Source organism: Rousettus aegyptiacus, unplaced genomic scaffold (genome assembly GCF_014176215.1).
Source record: "Rousettus aegyptiacus isolate mRouAeg1 unplaced genomic scaffold, mRouAeg1.p scaffold_m13_p_10, whole genome shotgun sequence".
NCBI classification, from domain to species: Eukaryota; Metazoa; Chordata; class Mammalia; order Chiroptera; family Pteropodidae; genus Rousettus; species Rousettus aegyptiacus.
This window is the reverse complement of record NW_023416285.1, coordinates 25285487-25305419: the sequence shown is the minus strand read 5'-3', so window position 1 is coordinate 25305419 and position 19933 is coordinate 25285487. Positions and strand designations below refer to the sequence as shown.

General features: G+C 34.7%; 1 protein-coding gene across 1 annotated transcript in view; it reads right to left on the bottom strand.

Annotated features, from left to right (window-relative positions):
• The window catches only part of COL25A1 (collagen type XXV alpha 1 chain), a 387771-nt gene that overhangs the window by 167483 nt on the left and 200355 nt on the right, over window positions 1–19933 (bottom strand). Inside the window, 2 exon segments of the mRNA XM_036227627.1 lie at window positions 5153–5160; window positions 7161–7205. Of these exon segments, the coding sequence (XP_036083520.1) occupies window positions 5153–5160; window positions 7161–7205 (53 nt within the window).

Below are 19933 nucleotides of genomic sequence, written 5' to 3'. Positions count from 1 at the left end.
GCCTGATCTGCTTCAATCACTTCAACAACCAGTTATACTTTAATGATTCCTAAAGCTGTGACTCCAGCTCAGACCTCTCCCCTGAGAATATCAATTTAGCCAACTGGCTACTAGATGTTTCCATACGTATGTACCATGTGCATCTAAAACTCAACCACTCCACATGAGACCTCAGCATCATCCCCTACCCAAACTCCTTCTTTCTTTATTCTCTATCCCAGTGGTCCGTACTACTTATTCTTCAGAGCAAGACCTGAGGATCACCCCCGCTTCTCTCTCCTTCTCACCCCTATATCTAGTCACACGTTTCTGCCATTTCTACCTCATCAATACCACCTGAACATTTTTCATTCATTATCTCTCTGTCATTTTACTTTTAAATAACTGCAACAATACCCTAATATCTCTCTTTCTCCTTTTACCCACTTCCTGTCCTTTAAAATGAGCTATCTTCATCAAATGTTTGTCTGACCATGCTACCTCTTCTTAAATCCTTCAGACGCTGTACACTTTTAGGATAATTACATAACAAGGCATGGAAGGTCCTTCACAGCCTCATCCTAGTACAGTCTCTGCTCTTTCTACTTAATCCTAATCTCCCTGAACTTTACATTTCAATCTATTTCATATGCAGTTTCCCCAAATGCTATTCTTTCTGGAGTCTCAAAGGCTTTGAAAATGCAAGCCTCCCTGAAAACAATGCACTATTTAGATTTTTCACTTTGACAGGCTCTGACTTAGATCCAGAAGCATCCCTGACTCTCTCCTCATCCAAATCTGGGTTATTTAATCCTCTACTTATCTCCCATTGTATCTCAACATATCCTGAGCATACTTCTCATATAGTATCGCTGTGTTTTTGTTTTGTTTTGTTTCGTTCTTGTTAAGACTCTAAGGTCTTTGAAGACAGTGGCTATGTCTTATTTGCTATTTTATCCTCATCACACATTGCAGAGGGTATAGCACGTGTTGGATACTCCTATGAGTTTGATGAATAAATCAGTGAATGAATGGACACTGTATTTTAAATAACTGTATAAACTAATTATTAATAATATTTTAAAGTCACTTCTGCCACTGTATCCTATGAGTCTATCCTTTATTCATTTCCATGACTGTACAGAAGTATATTATTATAAAATATTCTGCAGAAATAAAAACTAGATATATTTTTTGAGATTGAAAATATTAGCAAATATGAAAACAAGAAAAGGTTTTATTTTATTTAAGCCTAAGCAAATCTTAAGGAAGCATGAAGCCCCGTGAAAATAAAAAGTGCATTAACAGTATCATACAGAATAATTTAAAATCCCCCTTAAGAATATTTAGGAAACTTGGGACACTTTAGATTATACTGCTTGATGTCTTTTTAATTCCACCAAAGCAAGAGTTAACGTTTATTCAACAAAGAGAGAATTCTTTCTATATTATAGTTCAGGACCCAACTCAGATCAAACATGTCACTTAGTTAACTTAGGCCAAATGTAGGCCAACTTTATGGTATCCACATGATCAAAAATTAAGCAGGAAGCACTCTTGGTATAAAAAAAAAAAATCATAGCATTTTAAATAGCTAGTTTGGAAGAAATGGGACATCGAGACCTTCTCTGCAATCATATACTGACAAAGATTATTAAATACTTAGCTATTCATGATAAAACAATAATGTATGCTTAAAACACTCATTTGACCTTGTTCATAATCTTAACCAAAAAAAATGTATCCAAGCTGCTTTCTAATAGCATGTTATTTTCAAGCGGCTTTCCTGACTATGGCTAGTTATTGCCTCACGGATCCACAGAAGTCATATAATAACTTCCCTAATTTGTCCCATAAGATATTTATAGGTCTGCATAGGCAGACAGCCCTAGGAATTCAGCAACATGACTAAGTATTTGGTCACAAGAAAGTCAAACAGGAAGAAGTGATATGACACCCCATTTGTTTGTAGACTGGGTATTAGACAGGTATGCAGGTGGCCAACTAGCAACCAATAGCAAAGACTTTAAAACTAGGAGGTTCCTTTATAGTAATTCTGACTTCCTGTGCTACCTGTTTTGTTCATTTTTAACCTAAAAAAGAAACACTCTTCTAGCTCTCTCTTATTTCATCTGCCAAGTACCTTTGAGAGAGAAAGGATTCATCCTTAAACTCTCACGTTTGTGTTTTAGTCATGTTTTCCACCATAAGAATAGCAGTTTCTCACTCTTCAAATCTCATAAAAGTAACTCTAAAAGTGTTAGTCATTTTTTTCACAGAAGTATTGCTAAAAATTATACTTTCATCTGAAACCATTGTGAATGTGAAATAAGATAGATATCCAGAGTAATTTCTAGTTGAGAAGGTCACCCTGGACCCAATATAAGGTAATGAAGTCACTCAGCAATATGAGAAACAGTAAGAAAAAGTATGATAGTGTTTCTTGGTGCTTAAAGATTTTGTAAGTGCTTAAAGATAAAACACCCTCATTATCAATGAAGTTATGAAGTAAGTGTGGGGGGTTAAGGCTCATGGTCTGTCAGTACCCTATTCTTCTTACAAATCCACCCCCAACTTTTACGTTGCTCCATATCTGAAAAGATATTTGCACACCAATGTTCATAGCAGCATTTTCACAGTGGCCAGGGCATGGAAGCAACTGACGTGTCCTACAATAGATAATTGGCTAAAGAAGCTGTGGTACATATATACAATGGAATATTTCTCAGCCATAAGAAGAGTTGAAATATTGCCATTTGCAAAAAACCCAAATGGACCTCGAGAAAATCATTCTAAGCAAAATAGGCCAGACTGAAAAAGGTGAGAATCACATGATATCACTTATATGTGGGATATAAACCTAAAAGCAACAAATGAACAGGACAAACAAACTGAGACTCATGGCCATGGACAATAGACTAGTGGTTACCAGAGCACTATAGAGTAGTGGTTACTAGTGGAGTAGGAGAGGAGCGGGGAGGTAGACAGGGTAAAGGGGGTCAATTATAGGGGGGCAGGGTGAAGGAGAAGTGGGTAAAGGGGATCAAATATACGGTAGCTGAAGAAAACTGGACTTTGTGTGGTAAACACATAACAGAATATACAGATGTCAAATGATAATGTACACCTAAAAATTATATAATTACATTAACCAATGTTATCCCAATAAACTTAATTAAAAAAAAAAAAAGAACTGAAGACTTAAGAGGATTTCATTACAAGGTATTTCAGTCATAAAGGCCCTTCCGATATGGGGTCCCAAGCACTATGGCAAGACTCCATTGTATTAGTAAAGACAGCATAATATATATTCACTTTTTCACAATCAATTGTTTTTCATTTTGTCAAATGTGAGCAACTTGAATTAGTCATGATTATATGAAAATTCACGATTATACCTTGTTTCTTGGATTTGAAGCAATTTGCCACACACAGTATAATTTCTTTAAAATGCAGTTGAGATGGGGCAGTATTAATACTTGTTTTATAGATTAGCTACTTCATAGTTTTTGGCCATGCTTTTATTTATGTAATTATTTATATCACAGAATATTATTTGACCTATGGTCTTCCAATCCTGTGTACCACTGATTCATATAACATGCTTATAATTTATAAGGAATCACGATAATGCGATAAGCAGAAAACATTTATAATCAGACATATCTAATTGAAATCCAGCTTTGCAAACACTCTCTGGCTGTGTGACCATCGATAACCTCTATGAGCCTCGGTTTCCTTACTGAACAATGGAAATAGTAACATCAGAGGGTACTTATGAGACAAAGTGAAAGTATGAGTGTTAGGCACATAGAATATTTCCTACCATCTACTAGGGGCTTAATACATCAGTCCTCTTTTTATATAACAACAAAAGGAAGAACAATTAAAATCTTTAGGTTGAGAGCCTGAACTAATAGCCACAAGAAGAAAGAGCTACATGGCTGCCTAAATGTGCAAAAGGCCACAGAGGAAATATTAGAATCCCGAAAGCCACCATAAGGCAGAAATGACTCTAACTACCTATTGCCCTGCCTAATACCTCCATCCACAAAGAGAGGCCTTGAACCTTCTAGTCTGGCTGTAATCTCCAGAGTTTCCTCTGGGTAGTAGTGGTTTGCTTCTGGTTTTAAAGACAGAGTATTAAATAAGAAGCCAAAGAATCAGGCTTTGAGGCCTGGGGCATGCCATCTGCCCAGCATTAAGTAAGAACAGAATGTCAGTTACAGAAGCACAGTCATTTCTAACATGATTTATGTTCCATCCTTGAATGTGGCAGGAAGACTGCAAAAGATATTTGGAAGCCAATGCTTCCTCTGAATAAAGTAAATGAGTATTGGCTAAGCCCCTCTCCATGGACCATGCTAGCCTGTTAGATAAGTTGCCAGTGTGGAGTCTGTGAACCTTGGAGCAAACTAGCTATTTGGGATGAGAAAATATCTCAAGGCCAATGATCACTGCTACCGTAGATGTACAGTGCACAGTGCAAACAACGGGGTCAGAAAACAGAGATCCAGGATATTACTTAAAAACACATCTAGCTCAAAGCTGACAAGATAATCTGTTCCTGTGAGTGCAAAGCAGACTGGAATGTTGCTGCTATGACCTACTCAAGGAAAGCAAAAAGAAAGTGCAACTCTCCAAGGGCACTATCTCATGCTCTTTATGCAGGCAAAGCTCCAGCAGACTTCAAAGGGAGTGTTGCCCAAGGGGGAAGTGCTGGACCAAGCCCCTGGAGGGTATAATTTCCCCGATCATGTTGCCATCTACATTTGGTGGATGGGGCAAATGCAAAGAGTCCAGATCCAAGTTTAAACAGATGAAAAAAGAAGTGCGAAAGAGCTTGGAGATTTGCTTGCAAAAACCCTCAGAATTCCAGGAAAAGCATTTAATATCAGGAACCTCATAAGTTATTTCAAAAGTCCCAAAAGAGTAATAAGTTTGTGATGGTGTTAAGAATAAAAGTATTTTTAGTTGACACATATTGCACTCCAATGTATCACATGATCACAAAATAATGTACTTGAAAAATAATAATTTCTCAAAATTAAGTACTCTTTAAAGATCAGTAATATTTTTCTAAATACAGACTATATTCTGATGTTTTAACCAAGTTTTAACATACGTGATCCCGATTAACGTAGAAGAGCCAAAATGCAGCAAAGATACTTACAGGAGGACCTATATGGTGGGGGGTGGGGGAGTGGAGAAGGTAAGAAAAAGGGAGAGATGAATTAGTGAATATGCAAAATATTAAGATTAAGTAAAGCATCATCACAATCAACAGCAAAATGCAAGGAACATACGCCATTTAGAATACAAGGATTCTTAATCTTTTGTTAGATCATGAACCCTTTGACACCTTATCAGAAAAATACATTTACATCTATATGTACACAAAATTTTTCATAAAATTTCAAGGAATGTTTGAATTCCCTGAGGCCTCTTTATGAATTAGATGTTCATATACCTTAAGCAAAGACTGTCTAATTTATATACCTAAAAATTTTGATAAAATATGAATCAGGAGGATCTTTGGTCATTTATGATAGACCAGTTACAGAGAATTGATATGTGTGTGTGTGTGTGTGTGTGTGTGCGTGTGTGTGCGCGCGCACACACGTCTTACTTGAGTTTGGTAAAATGGCTAAATCAGAAATGTACTCATTATTTGTTCTAAGAATGTTTTTCATTCAGTAATATTGTCAATATATTATTTTTTAAAGTCCCAATGTTTATACAAGCTTCTTTAAAATTATGTATTCTCATCAAAACATTGACAAAGTCTAAGAAAATTTCAATATTTCACATACCATATGCTCAATTCAAACACCAGGAAGGTAGGACTTGACTTTTATATTTTCTATAAAATTCTTTATAAGCACGAAATTTTAACTTTTTTCCCCTTCAATCCTCTTTCTTTTGACACAAATATCAATTTAGTGATTATCTGACTCTACCAATGTTTTATCATTTTTTTTCCTCAAAACAAATTTATAAAGCACCCTCTCCTATAAAACTATGCACGTAAGGGGAATACCTGTACACATACCAATTATTTAGATTCAGTGAGGTTCGATGACAACTTTCGAGAATACTCTTCATGTAATTAAGCAGGTACACTACCCAAATTATTGAATTTTCCTAAATCTTTTCTACTTTTACATCTTTGACCAAAAAAGTCAATCCACTCTGCTCTTTTTGATCTATTAGTATTTTTACTGTTTCAATCCTTAGTAACTGATCATTTTTAATACTGAGAAATACTTAGAGAAAATAACATTTCTTAGCAAACACTAGAATCAGTTACCTTCCTCTTATCTTGCAAGGAAGAAGTGATGGCCTGATAAGACTTCACATGGTCAATTACATTTTCAGGGTCTTAGACTTTATAAAACAAGTAAAACAGTAAGTGAACTCACTCATTTGGATATCTCGGTTTCAAAATAATAGGTTTTATTGGACTCTTCTGTTTCACTTTACATATAGGGATTTGTCCTTAAAGCAGGAACTCACTAAAGTGGGCATCAGGACAGTTGTTTGGATTTTATGTTCTACTCATAAAAAATTATACGGCCTTGATCAAATGTCTTGACTACTCTGGGCCTCCATTTCCTCAACTACAAAATGAAAATGCTAGCTTGACTACTAAGTCTTCTGTCATCACTAAATGTCCATGGTTATACGAGAGGAACCAAAATTCTCACATTTTGAAAAGAATAAGAGTAAAAGAATGACAAAATTAGACCGTTTGGCCAAAATAACAATAAAGCCTTCCAAGGATGTACCCTGGTGTCCCAACACAGACGTTTTCACAGAGAAACTGCATTTTCTGATCACCCATGAAGATGGAAGTGTGAGTGATGTTGCCACACTGTGTGCAGCTGAGAATCCCCTTACTATACACTAAAAGCACAGATGCGACACAGTAAATAGGTCCCGACTGAGTGCCAGTGGTTATTTAAACTGTAATGAACAATATTTTGCAAATGTCTCCTTCCTAAAATTTGATGAAAATCAGAAGACAAAAAAGGAATTCTAGGTCTAGCAAAGATTGAAACACACACATGCACACATGCACAAAACAGCCAACAAAATGGAATACTCATAAATTAGGAGGCACAGATGTGGGAACCGAAGCAGAACTTGAATGACACGGAGCTGCTGAAAGAGAGACTTACCAGATTCTCCTCTTCGGCCCCTCTTACCTCGTTTTCCTGGAGGGCCTGAAATACAAAGAATGGGTTTTGAATTTTTGGTTCCAAAATGACTAGTAAATAATTTCTATATATTTTGTCACTCTTTCAAACTAACAACTTCAAAAATAAGGATCAGATATTTGTAAAGGCCAGCACCATCTTTGGTTTTTCAACATAATTCTTAAGCTTCATTTATTTATAAAAATTGTACTAGATCTCTCATCACCTATCGTGTAACTCAGGAATGCTAACAGTTCAGAATTTTTGTTCGTCCTGCATGGTTGTCATCAATAAATAAAGGCTTTATTAAGCAAATTGATGGTGTTGAGATTTCATGTTTCTTAGGAAAATTTCTTTACTGAAGGTGTCAGAATATTAATAATTAAAATTACTAAGTACAAAGTACTATGGTTTCTCTTCATTCAGGTCCATCATGATTCTCTTGAAAATATTTAGTTCACAGTTAGTTAAATGTAAATATTAGTAATGAATATAATCTTACAAATATTTCTTATTAAATGCGAATTTTCCTATATTAAAATTTATCTAATTGAGAACCAGTTGAATTAAAATCATGACCTTTTTAATTGGAAAGGTAGTCACTATAGGCTCATTTTTCTAAGGTGCTAGCTCATTATTGTCATTCAAAAATATTTAGTCTTATGATGATCCAATTTTAAAAGTGGGGAAAAATCTTTTTTTTCCAGTGAGTTGCCAGTGAAGACCACCAAGCTAGTATATATCAGACTTAGCACAAGGTTCTAAATATTCATGGCTTTCAAACTATTATTCTCAATTATATAATTTCTCCTCTCATTTCCTTGGGTAGGAATAGCTCCCACTGAATTACGGTTCCGGCAAATAGAAAAGAATAATTAGCCCATGATGAGAATTGACGTCTTCTAATATTTGCTGGAAGAAGGAGGCCAAGGAAAATATAGAACTTCCTGGTTTTAAAGAATGAGCTGCGAAGTTGCACTGATGACTTCCAAATTCTGCAAAGTTCAAGACACAAGAAGCAAAGGCCTTAGCATCCAGCTGACTCTCAATGTGATCCTGAGCTACTGACTTCCACATGGAAACACTATCATGAGAAATAAAAACATCAGTGGGCCAGTTAGTTTCCCCTCAAGCTCTTACACAGAGTAAGTCTGGCTATCTGTATTTTGTAAGAGGTTAAAAACACTCAAGCAATAAAGTCAATTGAAAATATGAGGAGAAGCAGCTTTGTAGCAGAGTCCAGAAGTGTCATTAGAAATTTCAGATTACTTTCTGGATCCTGGAATAAAAAGCGGTTTTAATCACATTCAGGGTATTCTTGGCCAGATTGGGAGCAGAAGGAATATATGTAAACAAGTGAATAAACCCAATGGAACCTTAACAGGTATGAAAAATATACATTTATACACACACTCAAACACACATATACACAGATATATGTTGACATATTCTGATATTTACAATGCCCTTATGAATAAAAATCACGTCCACTCTAATTTAAAAAAGATTAAAAATAAGATTTTTTTCTATTCTAAAATCAATTAAACTAAGAAGATTTTAGCACCTACTATATTTGTCTGATATCTGATCTGCATAGAGGAGTTATAGGTCATGAAGATGTATATTTGTCCTCAAGAGAAAAAGAAATTGAAAAGATTAAAATATACACATGAAAGTTCATTAGTAACTTGTGAAAATGGCACAATGAGTTTGACCTCTGATTTGTTCCTTCTACTACAAACACATGGTCCATTATAAAAAAAATTTTTTTAAAAATTTAGAAGTAGTTGTATTCAAAAAGAAATGGACATGTTCATAGGCCAGAAATGGACCAGAAATGCACAGTACAGAACAGGGATAAGCCATGAGCCTGGGTTCCAGTTCTAGAAGTAGGAATGGTGGCTATTAGTTCAATTCCTGAAGCATAAATGCTCCAAAGTTCTCTAACCAGAGCCAGACTCACTGTTTAAAGCCAGGGGCATAGAAATGCTGAAGAGATGATGAAAAAAAAAAAAAAAAAAAAAAGCCCCTATCTCTGGCTTAAAGGCTGAGAAATACAGACATAATCTCTTAATCAGAAAATGAAGTAAGAATCTAATGATTTGATGCCTAATTCTTTGGTATTTCCAATATAAATCTGGAACGGGAGTCCTAAAATGCCATTTTAAAACAAATCTGGTCTAGAAGCCTCATTGGTCAGGTAAATATGGTTAGGTAAGAAAGGGTTAGCATAGAGAAAAGAAAGGCAGACATGCACAGAGAAAGAAAGCTACACACACACACACACACACACACACACACCCTTATTCATAGTGAACATATAAATCAAAATTCCAAAAACAAATGAAGAAATCTAATATTTAAAAAAGGGAGCACTCAATAATAAGATCGTAAATCCTTTCCAGGTAACATTAATTAATTTTAAGAAACCATCATGCAAAGGTTGGTATGTTAATTAAGCTATAAGACATAAATGAAGAAGTAACACCCATTGAATAGCAAGGATTTGAAATATAAACAAGGGGGAAAAAGAACAAATGGATTTGAAAGAGAACCCTTTAGAAATCCTGAAAATGAAAAATACAATCATCAAAAATTTTTTGTAATGATAAACCAATTAAGTGCTAGCCTGGATATGGTTGAATAAAAAACTGATGTGGAAGATGCAGAATGCAGCCCAGAGAGAGAGATCTAAAATCTATCATCTATCTATCTATACATCCATCCATCCATCCACCCATCCTCTATCTACTATAGTTTGAATGTACATACACTCTAAAATTCACATTTTAAAAATCTAACACTCATAGATGACGGTATTAAGAGGCAGGTCTTTGGGGAGGTGCTTAAGTCATGAGCCTGAAGCTCCCATGAATGGGATTCATGCCTTATAAAAGAGGACCCACAGAGATTCTTAGCCTATTCCTCCACGTGAGGACACAGCGACGAGCCACCAGTTGTGAACAAGGAGGACCCTCAGCAGATGCAACCATGCTGGTGCCTTGATCTTAGAGAAATAAACTTGTGTTGTTTATAAGTCACCCAATCTGTGGTATTTTGTTATAGCAGCCCAAGTGGACTAAGACACCATCTATCTATGTATCTATGTTAAGAAGCAAAATTTTACTTACATCGCCAAGAGAATCCAAAGGAAATGATAGAGAGAGGTCTTTTTTTAAGAGTTGATAGACCAGAATTTTTCAGAATCGAATATGAGTACTAAGATTAAATTTATACTCTTAGAGCTTATGATTATATTTGTTTATTAGAATTAGTTTGTCACTTCCCCCCGAAGACTTTTTAATAGTAGAAGTAATCAAGTAAAACAAAAGATTGCACAAATCTTTTAAATAGTTTAAAATAAAAAATATTTCTAATAGAAGTCATATTATGAAAAAATGAACAATTTTTTTAAGAAATCAAGAAACAAAATTAGAATCTTTCTGGACATGTTTGCATTAACTCCTCAATCAGAAGGCTTAGAGAAATGAATCAAATGCTGTGGTAAATCTGCTTATTATATTGAGAATTGAGAAAAATAGAATCTAAGGAAAGTGAAAAGATATTGGCAAGAGAGAGATCTATTAAATATAACAAAGTTTCACAAAGATTTTTATAATATTTGAGAGAGAAAATGAAGCTAAACGAAGTTATGGGAAGATGCGAATTTAAACTCAATTAGATTTACCAAGAAAATACTAGATTTGAGAAGGGCATGTTAACATTACTATAGGAAACAAGACAGGAGTGAGCATTACACTGAGCTTAGCAAACTAATAAATTATACAAAACTCCCAGTAAGACTTAAAGATCTTGCTTACAAAAAAAATAAAGAGAAGTTTTGAAGAAGTCTACTATGCAGATGAGACAATTTGACATTGCTTCTGAATTTAAGGGTAAAAGTAATAAAAATGGTATGGATGGGATAAATTTGACAATGGACAGCTGGCAGATCATCGGAGTGAGAAGATGAAAAATCAGAAAAGACAAATGGTGGATGTTTCCCAGATAAAACCAAAGTTAACAACGGTTGAAAAAGATATTGGCCATTTCCACTCCAGTGATGAAGTGTCAGCCAGGCATGAGCCGTAAGAACAAATATAGAAGCTGGAACCTGACTCTTATTCACTGAATTTGGCCAGATCCTTGCAGCAGAAATTCTCAGTGAATTCTATCAGCAGAAAGGCATGACTCTGCAAAAGAAACTGGTTCAAGAACATAAATGGGAAGAGAAAAAGCAGAAGCTATCAGCAACAGAGGAAGTGACAACTTACAAGCAGAGAATTTGTGAAATGAAGAATAAATTATAGAAAACAGAGGGAGGCTATAAAACCAGGTTGCTCTTCATGATAAGAAATTTCATGATAACTGGTACTGTTCATGCTTCAGAAAGAGTTTTTGCTTGAAAGATGAGACAAACTGTCAGCTTGAGAGAGAAGTAGTAAAATTCAGCCATAATGGCAATGCTTTAAAAACCAGCATCCAAAAACACAACTATAGACCAATCAAGGTCATTAAATCACATCATAGCAAGATGTCTTAAGCCAAACCAGTTCTTTTGGCCCACAACTAATATTGCTGGAGCACTCTACGCCTCACTAATGATGTTATCTACCTGTGATAAGACTTTTCTTTAAAGTTAGATATGTGCCTAGAAATAAACATACGCCTACATCTGGGCCTTCCCATGCATGGTCTTAGAGGGTGGGTGGTTATTGCAGGTTTCTAGAATACCCTTACCTAGTTTATCAGACAAATTACCGAAAACTTGCCCATTCCACTCATTATTTGGATCTGTTCACTCTTTTCCACTTCTGCTAGTATTTCAAGCTGAGTTTAAATATAACATTTCTGGGTACTCTGAGATTTTTTTTTTTTTTTACTGGGATTTTATTTGTATTTAAAAATGTTTATGTGTCTTACAAACATTTACAATTAAACATACAGGATGTGTTTGAGGAAAGTTTTAGAATTTATAATTGGCTAGGCATATTGTTTTGTTTTATTTTTATCTCTTGCTTTCTATTTCAACACACATTTCTGGTTAAATCTGCTTTAGGAGGAGAAGAAATAATGTGGATAGAAACAAAAGGAAGAAATCAACTCAAAATGGATTAAAGATTTAAACACAAGAACTGAAACCATAAGACTCCTAGAAGGAAACATAGGTACAAAGTTCCTCCAATCCAAGTACTCACCAGGCCTGACCCTGCTTAGCTTCCAAGATCAGACAAGATCGAGCACATTCAGGGTGGTGTGGCCACAGACTAAAGTTCCTTGACAATGGCCTTGGCAATGATTTTTCAGATATGACATGAAAAACACCAGCAACAAAAGCAAAATAAACAAGTGGGATTACATCAAACTAAAAAGTTTCTGCATATCAAAGGAAACGATCAAAGAAATAAAAAATCTAAAGAATGGGAGAAGATACTCACATGATACACCTTACAAGGGGTTCATATCCAAAATATAATAAAAACTCTTACAAATCGATGGCAAAAAAACACCAAATAACCCAACTTCAAAATGGGCAAAGGACCTGAATGGACATTCAGGCCGAGGAGTATACAAAAAGGAGCTCGACATCAGTAAACATCAGAGAAAGGCAATCAAAACCACAATGAGCTCTCGCCTCCCATCTCTTGGAATAATTATTATTAAAAGTAAAAAAGATAAGTGTTGGAGAAGGTGTGGAGAAAAGAGAAACTTGACACACTGTTGGGAATGTAAATTGGTGCAGTCACTATGGAAAATATTATGTAGGTTCCTCAAAAAAACAAAAAACAGAACTACCATATGATTGAGCATTAGCACCTTTGGGTAATTAGACAAAGGTATTAAAATCAAGGTTTCAAGGAGATACAGACTCCCATGTTCATGGCAGCATTTCACAATAGCCAAGATAAGGAAACGGAGTCCATCAACAGATGAATGAATAAAGAAAATGTAGTACATGTGGAATATTATTCAGCCTTTAAAAAGAAGGAAATTCTGCCATTTGCAAAAACATAGATGAACCTAGAGGGCATTATGCTAACTGAAACAAGCCAAATACAGAAAGACATATATTGTATGGTCTAATTTATAAGCGGAATCAAAAGTAGTCAAACTCATGTAAGCAGAGAATAAAATGGTCATTACCAGAAGCTGAGGAAAGAGGGAAATGGAGAGGAGATGATGGTCAAAGGGTACAAAGCTTTAATTATACAAGATAAATAAATTCTGGAGATCTACCATACAGCATGGTGCCTATAGGTAACAACTCTTTATTATATACTTAAAATTTCCTAAGAGGGTAGATCTTATTGATAAGTGTTCTTACCACGAAATCATAATAACAATAAATAGGGACAGGAGGAAACTTTGGGAGATGACAAATATGTCTATGGCCTTAATGATGGTGATGGTTTTACAGATATATACTTATCCCAAATTCATAGAGTTGTTAACTTTAAATATATACTGCTTTTTTACATGTGTGTCACATTTCAATAAAGTGTTTATAAAAAAAAAAAAGGTAAGTCTTGGCCCTGGGTGATTGTGCCTAGGTATGTTTTCATAAAAACCTGAGCACAAGGAGAAATGTAGCCATTCTGTTACACAAATGATCTCAAGGTCACTAATGGCATGGGTCATTAGGGAATTAATTCCTGACTGAATTCCCATGACGGAAGTAAGGAACACCTATAAAAGCACAAACCAGGAGCTCAATGAATGTTAGCCCCCTCTTTTGCTTTATTTATATTATCTTTTTGTATTGTCATTAAGTGATCATAGTATATTTGAGTACTGATAAGAAACACTGAATAAAAGTATGAGAGATTAACAGCACCTTCTAATTGTAATATTCAAAGAGGCAATTTAGTATAATGAAAAGAACATAGAAAAAGAGTTAAAAGATTTTCACTGCTATGTAAATTGAGCTAACTTTCAATAACCTCTTTGATTTTAGTCCACTAAAAGATCTGGTAAATAGTACTGACTCTACCAAATTTATATAATTATTGTAAGAATGAAAACTGTAAAGTGCCATATACCACATGAAACTGACCGTTTCCTTTATTTTTCATTAATCCAGCAAAGCTTAGAACCTATTTTCATACTATATTACTGTCATGCTATAGTGCTGTCATTGTCAATAAAAATAGTAAGACTTCTAAACAATTTGACACATCCTAATAAAAAGCTAAAACCTCTTAGAAGTTTCATCTCCAGAGGTATATAGATTCTTTAAAGACATCAGAGAAAATTCCATAAACTATCTCAAACAACAGTAAATATTCCCAAAAGCAAATATTCTGATCCAGAATTCTGAAGGCAAAGGAAAGAACAGGAGACTGAGCTTGTGGTCAAGGAGGGAAAGAGTGAGTCAGAAGCGGCAAGCAGGAGGGCAAGCCCCACGGGCAGATGCATGCTGGGGTAGAGAGGCCTACAGGAGAAATGTGTGCAAACCTAGGACAATCCCTCCACCCAACCGACCCCAGGAATAGGTTTCCAACAGCTGCAGATCGCTCTAGGGAGGGAGGAACCTGTCTGGGCACAGAGGAGACACGGATCATCCTGTCTGAACCATGCTCCCAATCCTCCAGCTACTTTCAGAAGACTAAACCAGGTTTACCTTCAGATCTGGATTAACCTTACAAGTAGGCACAGATTCATTTCAGAGGCTTCTCCAAAGTCCTCCCACCTGCTTGCTTGCTGAATGCCTGAAATTCTTTCAATAAAGACCAAAGCCTTGCACTCCACAATTAGAAGCAAAAAGCTTAAAGATCCAATAACAGGGAGAAGTAGAATATTAGCTAAAATGTATTTTCTCCATACTCACAAAATGTTTCTACTACAACGTATCCAGGGGATGAAACAGTCCAAAGTTTTTCACACTATGCTTCATACAGGACCATCAGAGCAGCTCCAATTTATCATATTGAATTGCAGCCATTTGCAGTATAAGTTTCTTGGCTAAAATAAGTTCATCAATCAATGATTCACATTTCTGCAAGTATTAATATTGAAGTGAAAATGACCTGCTGAAGATCCCATTGAGCAGACAACGGCCTCCTGATTCCAAACTCAGAGCTCTTGAATTTACCTATTGTGCAGCCTCACACTCCATAGACCGAGAGACTGGATAAGACCAGCCAGGTTTTCCAAACTTCATTTTATCAATGACCTGACTCATATAATATGGCTACTTAAGCAGATGTGTTATGATTCCTTGTTACAGTCTCCCACTAGACAGTGAGCTCTTGAAGGTAGGATTTCTCTTATTCATCTTTATATCTCTAGCAACTGGTACAGGGTTGATGAACCTTTAAAGAAATACTGCCTATGGGCTATTTGAAGTACGCCAATATTATCTCATACCATGTTAACTTTTAAAAGAAATAACTGTTTTTTACTCAATACATTTATTTCCAAAGATATTTTAAATCAGCATGTAGTCCACTCTATGTAACACGGACTTATTTGTTTTAAATATCTTTGATGTGTGTGTTTTTGTTTTAAATTTCCTTAATTTTCTAATATCCACAGAATATCAATTTATAAAAGAAAGGTAATCATAATAAATAATTGGTATTAATTAAAACTCTCCAAAACTCTCATTACAGAGTATTATTCAGGTATACAGTATTTATTTTAAAGGCCGCAAGTTCAACTGAAAAGGTGTGAAAGTACTTCTTTTTTTAACAACACAGAGACGTACAAACAAATGTTTCAGGGATTCTGTTCTTACACATTATCAGAGTAATAAAAAATATGAAAATTGATAATTTGTTAGAAAAAAAATAGTTTATTTCTATTTGTTGTAAACAACAAAAATTAAGTTGCTCAATTTTTATTTTCATGTCCTAACCAGGCCATGTCATCACTTTAATATGGTTATAAATTATCTATCATGTACTAAAGGTGTTTTGTCTAATTTCTAAAGGAGGTTTTAAAATCAAATAAAAATATCAAATCTTTAAATTAATTTTATAAATTTTCTTTCATAAATGTTCATTTTCTAGTTTTTCTACCAGGAACTTTTTGACAATTTCAAGTTAAACTTATGAAACATAAAGTATGTGCAGAAATTGTGTTCGACGAATGAAAATAAAACAATATGACTCACGAAGGGTACAAAAAGAGAAAAAACAAAAACTCCCTTCAGTGACTATAAATATGAGTGCATTAGCACTGTACACATTAGGCCACCAAGCCAACTGAGTGGAGATTTATGTGTGCACTGGTTTTAATGGAAAATGTAATGCTTCCTTGGAGTAGTAGGCAAAATGGTTTGAAAGCCACTGATTTACAGGAAACTGGACTAGTTATACCAAAATATACTTCTCATTAGGAGAGTACTTAAGCAACAAAGTGTGATATTCTGATAAAGTATGTTTTCATCTTTCTCATAAAATACACCAAGAACAAGACTACTATTTTATCTATTTCTGTATTTTTCCAATTTTAACAATTGCTAACAATATGTTTTAAATAAATACAAATAACTTACATCATAATTGTGATGAATCTAATGCTCGACATTGCTTGAGCATTAGGTTTTTTTTTAAACTGATTGAGTTTCTATTCTTCGTGGAAAGAGGCCAATGGGCAAAAATTGCCTTGTCTTTGTAATCCTTCTTCCCAGTTGTTTCAATGTAAATTAATTTCCAGCTGGCATTAAGTCAAAAAGAAGCATTTCAAGGATTAACTGATATTTGTAAATTTTATAACTAGGGAAAAATGACCATATTTACGAGACAATTAGAGACTGTCATAAAATACTAGAAAACGACTGCACTTAAATAATAAAAGAGAGGGGTTTTCAAACCAAGTGCAAAGAAACATTTCTAAACTTTATGTCGATGGCTTGTTTTCAGAAATGGAATGTCAGCAAATGAGGAGTTATCTTTATTGCTGTTTTCGACATTTAGAAAATAAATATAGTAGAATATTCAATAGAAGCTGTTCGAGACTGCACATAGCTGGGCGTTGCAGTGCATTGACTTTAATGAGGTCGGATGTGGCACAGTTGTTATTTCTATCATTCCCCTACACATAAAGTGTTTCATTATTATAGTATAGAATGTTTTAACCCATAATCCTACAGGGGATTTGTCATGACAGCTTTTTAAAATTTCTATTTGGAGGGGAGGGGGCTGTAAGATATCAAAGAGTAGGGCTTGGGAAATAGGAAAGATGTGTTTTTTGTGAGAGTCTATGCTATATAACAGAGTGGTTATTATATATACAATGTAATATATTAACCTTCTAAAATGAGGTTTAGTTCCAAAGCTTGGAGAAAAATTTAAATGAGCTCTCTAGAGTTTATGTTTCCAATGGGGTGTAGAGTGGTAAAAAGATCTTTTAAAGATAAACACAATTTTTTAAGTAATAGAAAAAATATAAGATAATGGTTGAACATAGTTTGTCACATGCTCAATAGATTAAGTAATCTTAATTCTTTATTTGTCAGCGATTGAGACAAACTTCCTTATGGGAAATGGCTTCCATTAATGGCTTTGCAATATTGCAAACTTCTGCCAAATTACTGATGGATGAATTAATCACAGCAGCAGCACATACACCATTTACACACATGTTAATTGTCCGCATGTCTTTAAGCTAGTGTTAAATGAAGTACTTAATATGCCTATGGCCAAAATTAGTCACCAGTAGGAAAAATAATCACAACAGAAGTAGTTTAACACCGCAAATTAGCAATGGAGAATGAATAAACAAAAAGCTGAGATGAAACCACCAGAATAGAAGTAGGAGTGCAAGAGGGAAGTCTGGACCTGAGGAAACAAGCCTGAAGGCACGAGTGTCCGAAAGCAACCAGAGCAAGAGCAAAAGAATAAGGCTGTCTGTGGAACCCAGCAAAACTGAAGACCACACAATGTCATGGGCAAAGGAAAGAAACAGAAACCCACGAAATGCTTGAACCTGTTAAAAGGTATAATGACGACAGTTAACATTTATGAGTATTCGCCACTCATCTGGCATTTGGTAAGTGCTGCCTGCGCATCATTTCACGTATTTACACGAGTCGTGTAATCATAATATAATTTTGGAAGGGGATGATATAGAGAGGTTAAGTGACTTGCTACTCAACATCGCACATCTAGTAAATGGTGGGTTAGGGATTTATACCTAGACAGTATGACTCCTGAATTGTAAATTCTAAAACTAAAGACTTGATATTTACTGAGCACACTACAGATCACTCTATTTTCTGACAACAAATGCACAGAGCTGCCATTAAGAAAAATAGGAGCTTTAAATAAACTTAGAAAGAATAGGTAGGTTCATGAGCATTTCTAAAGGCTTCTATTTACAATTCTAGTTTATGGGCTTATTTTTAGCTTCCCATTTTAATTGTAAAATAATCATGAGAAACTAATGGTAATAAGCTAATAAACTTTTATTTTACAAAGCTAAAAGGGAACTATTCTCTCTTCACACACTGAAATCACATCCCCCTAGGTCAATTATGAGTTCAGTTTTTATGTATATGTTCGATTAATATATTCTACTCAATGCATGCCAGTTTATATTATTTTATTGGTGGTAAAAACACTTGACATGAGATCTACCCTCTTAACAAAATTTGAAGTATACAATACAGTATATGTAACTATAGCATACACATCAGTTTTAACAAATCTGTTACATATATGTTTAGAATCAGACATATAAAAATATTGATCTTTTAGAAATGAGGAATAGTGTCTGTCTTATTCACTGTTATGTTCTCAGTGCCTGGCACATCATTAAATGTTAGGTAAATGGATGACTACTTTTCAAACAGCTGAAACAATAACACTTACTTAGCATTTATTCTGGTTAAAAAAAAAAGACAGCAGAGAAACATTTTTAACTTCAGTAATATGGACATGTTTGAACCTGATTCTTCAATACATTAGCTGTATGGCTGGTCAAATTAAACTTGTAGAATCCATTTCAACGCCTACAAAATGCAGATAATACCTATCTCAGATAGTTTAGGTCTTTGTTTTTCTTGGTGGTCTCTCTCAAATTCATCTCCATACAACTAGTACAGTAATAATTTTAATATATTTTCATCATGTGTTTTCCCTGAACAAGAAGCTTGCATTAAATATGGAAGGAAGTACTTAACAGACAAGATTTTCCCATTATGAAAATCTAGTTCCAGTATTTTTCAACCCCAAGTCTCCATGCTATATAAGAGTCTCTTTTGGCTAATCCTTGGTATTTCATCATTCTTGTCTTCTCCCTGCTTAAATTTGATTTCAATAAGACATAATGTAGGAGTGATAATCTTTCCTCCCCTGCCATGTATTTGGCCCATTTTTTTTCTTCTCCAATCTTTTTACCAACATAGCCATGAATTGATATAAATTCTACCTTCTTAGAATTCACTACCAGTTTAACGAACATTTTAATTGAGTTGTTAAATAAAAACAGGGATTTTTTTTTACCATTATTCTTGGTTTCCTAAGTAGGAATAGCAATGGTATTTTATACTTCAAACCAGTCTAAGGAGGAGATGCTATTTGCCTATATAAGGAACTAAATTGTTCAATGCTATGATGTATTTGAAATGCCATATATATGAAGAGTATCCTACAAAATGTCAAATTATCTTGTTAAACCAACTAGAACAAAATACAGTGAAAATTAGGATAACAGTTGGCCTCTCATGGAAATGCTAACATGGATGATCATCACCAGAAAAATCAAGTCCAATTTGGCCATTAAAAAAAATCCTTGAAATCTCCCAACCA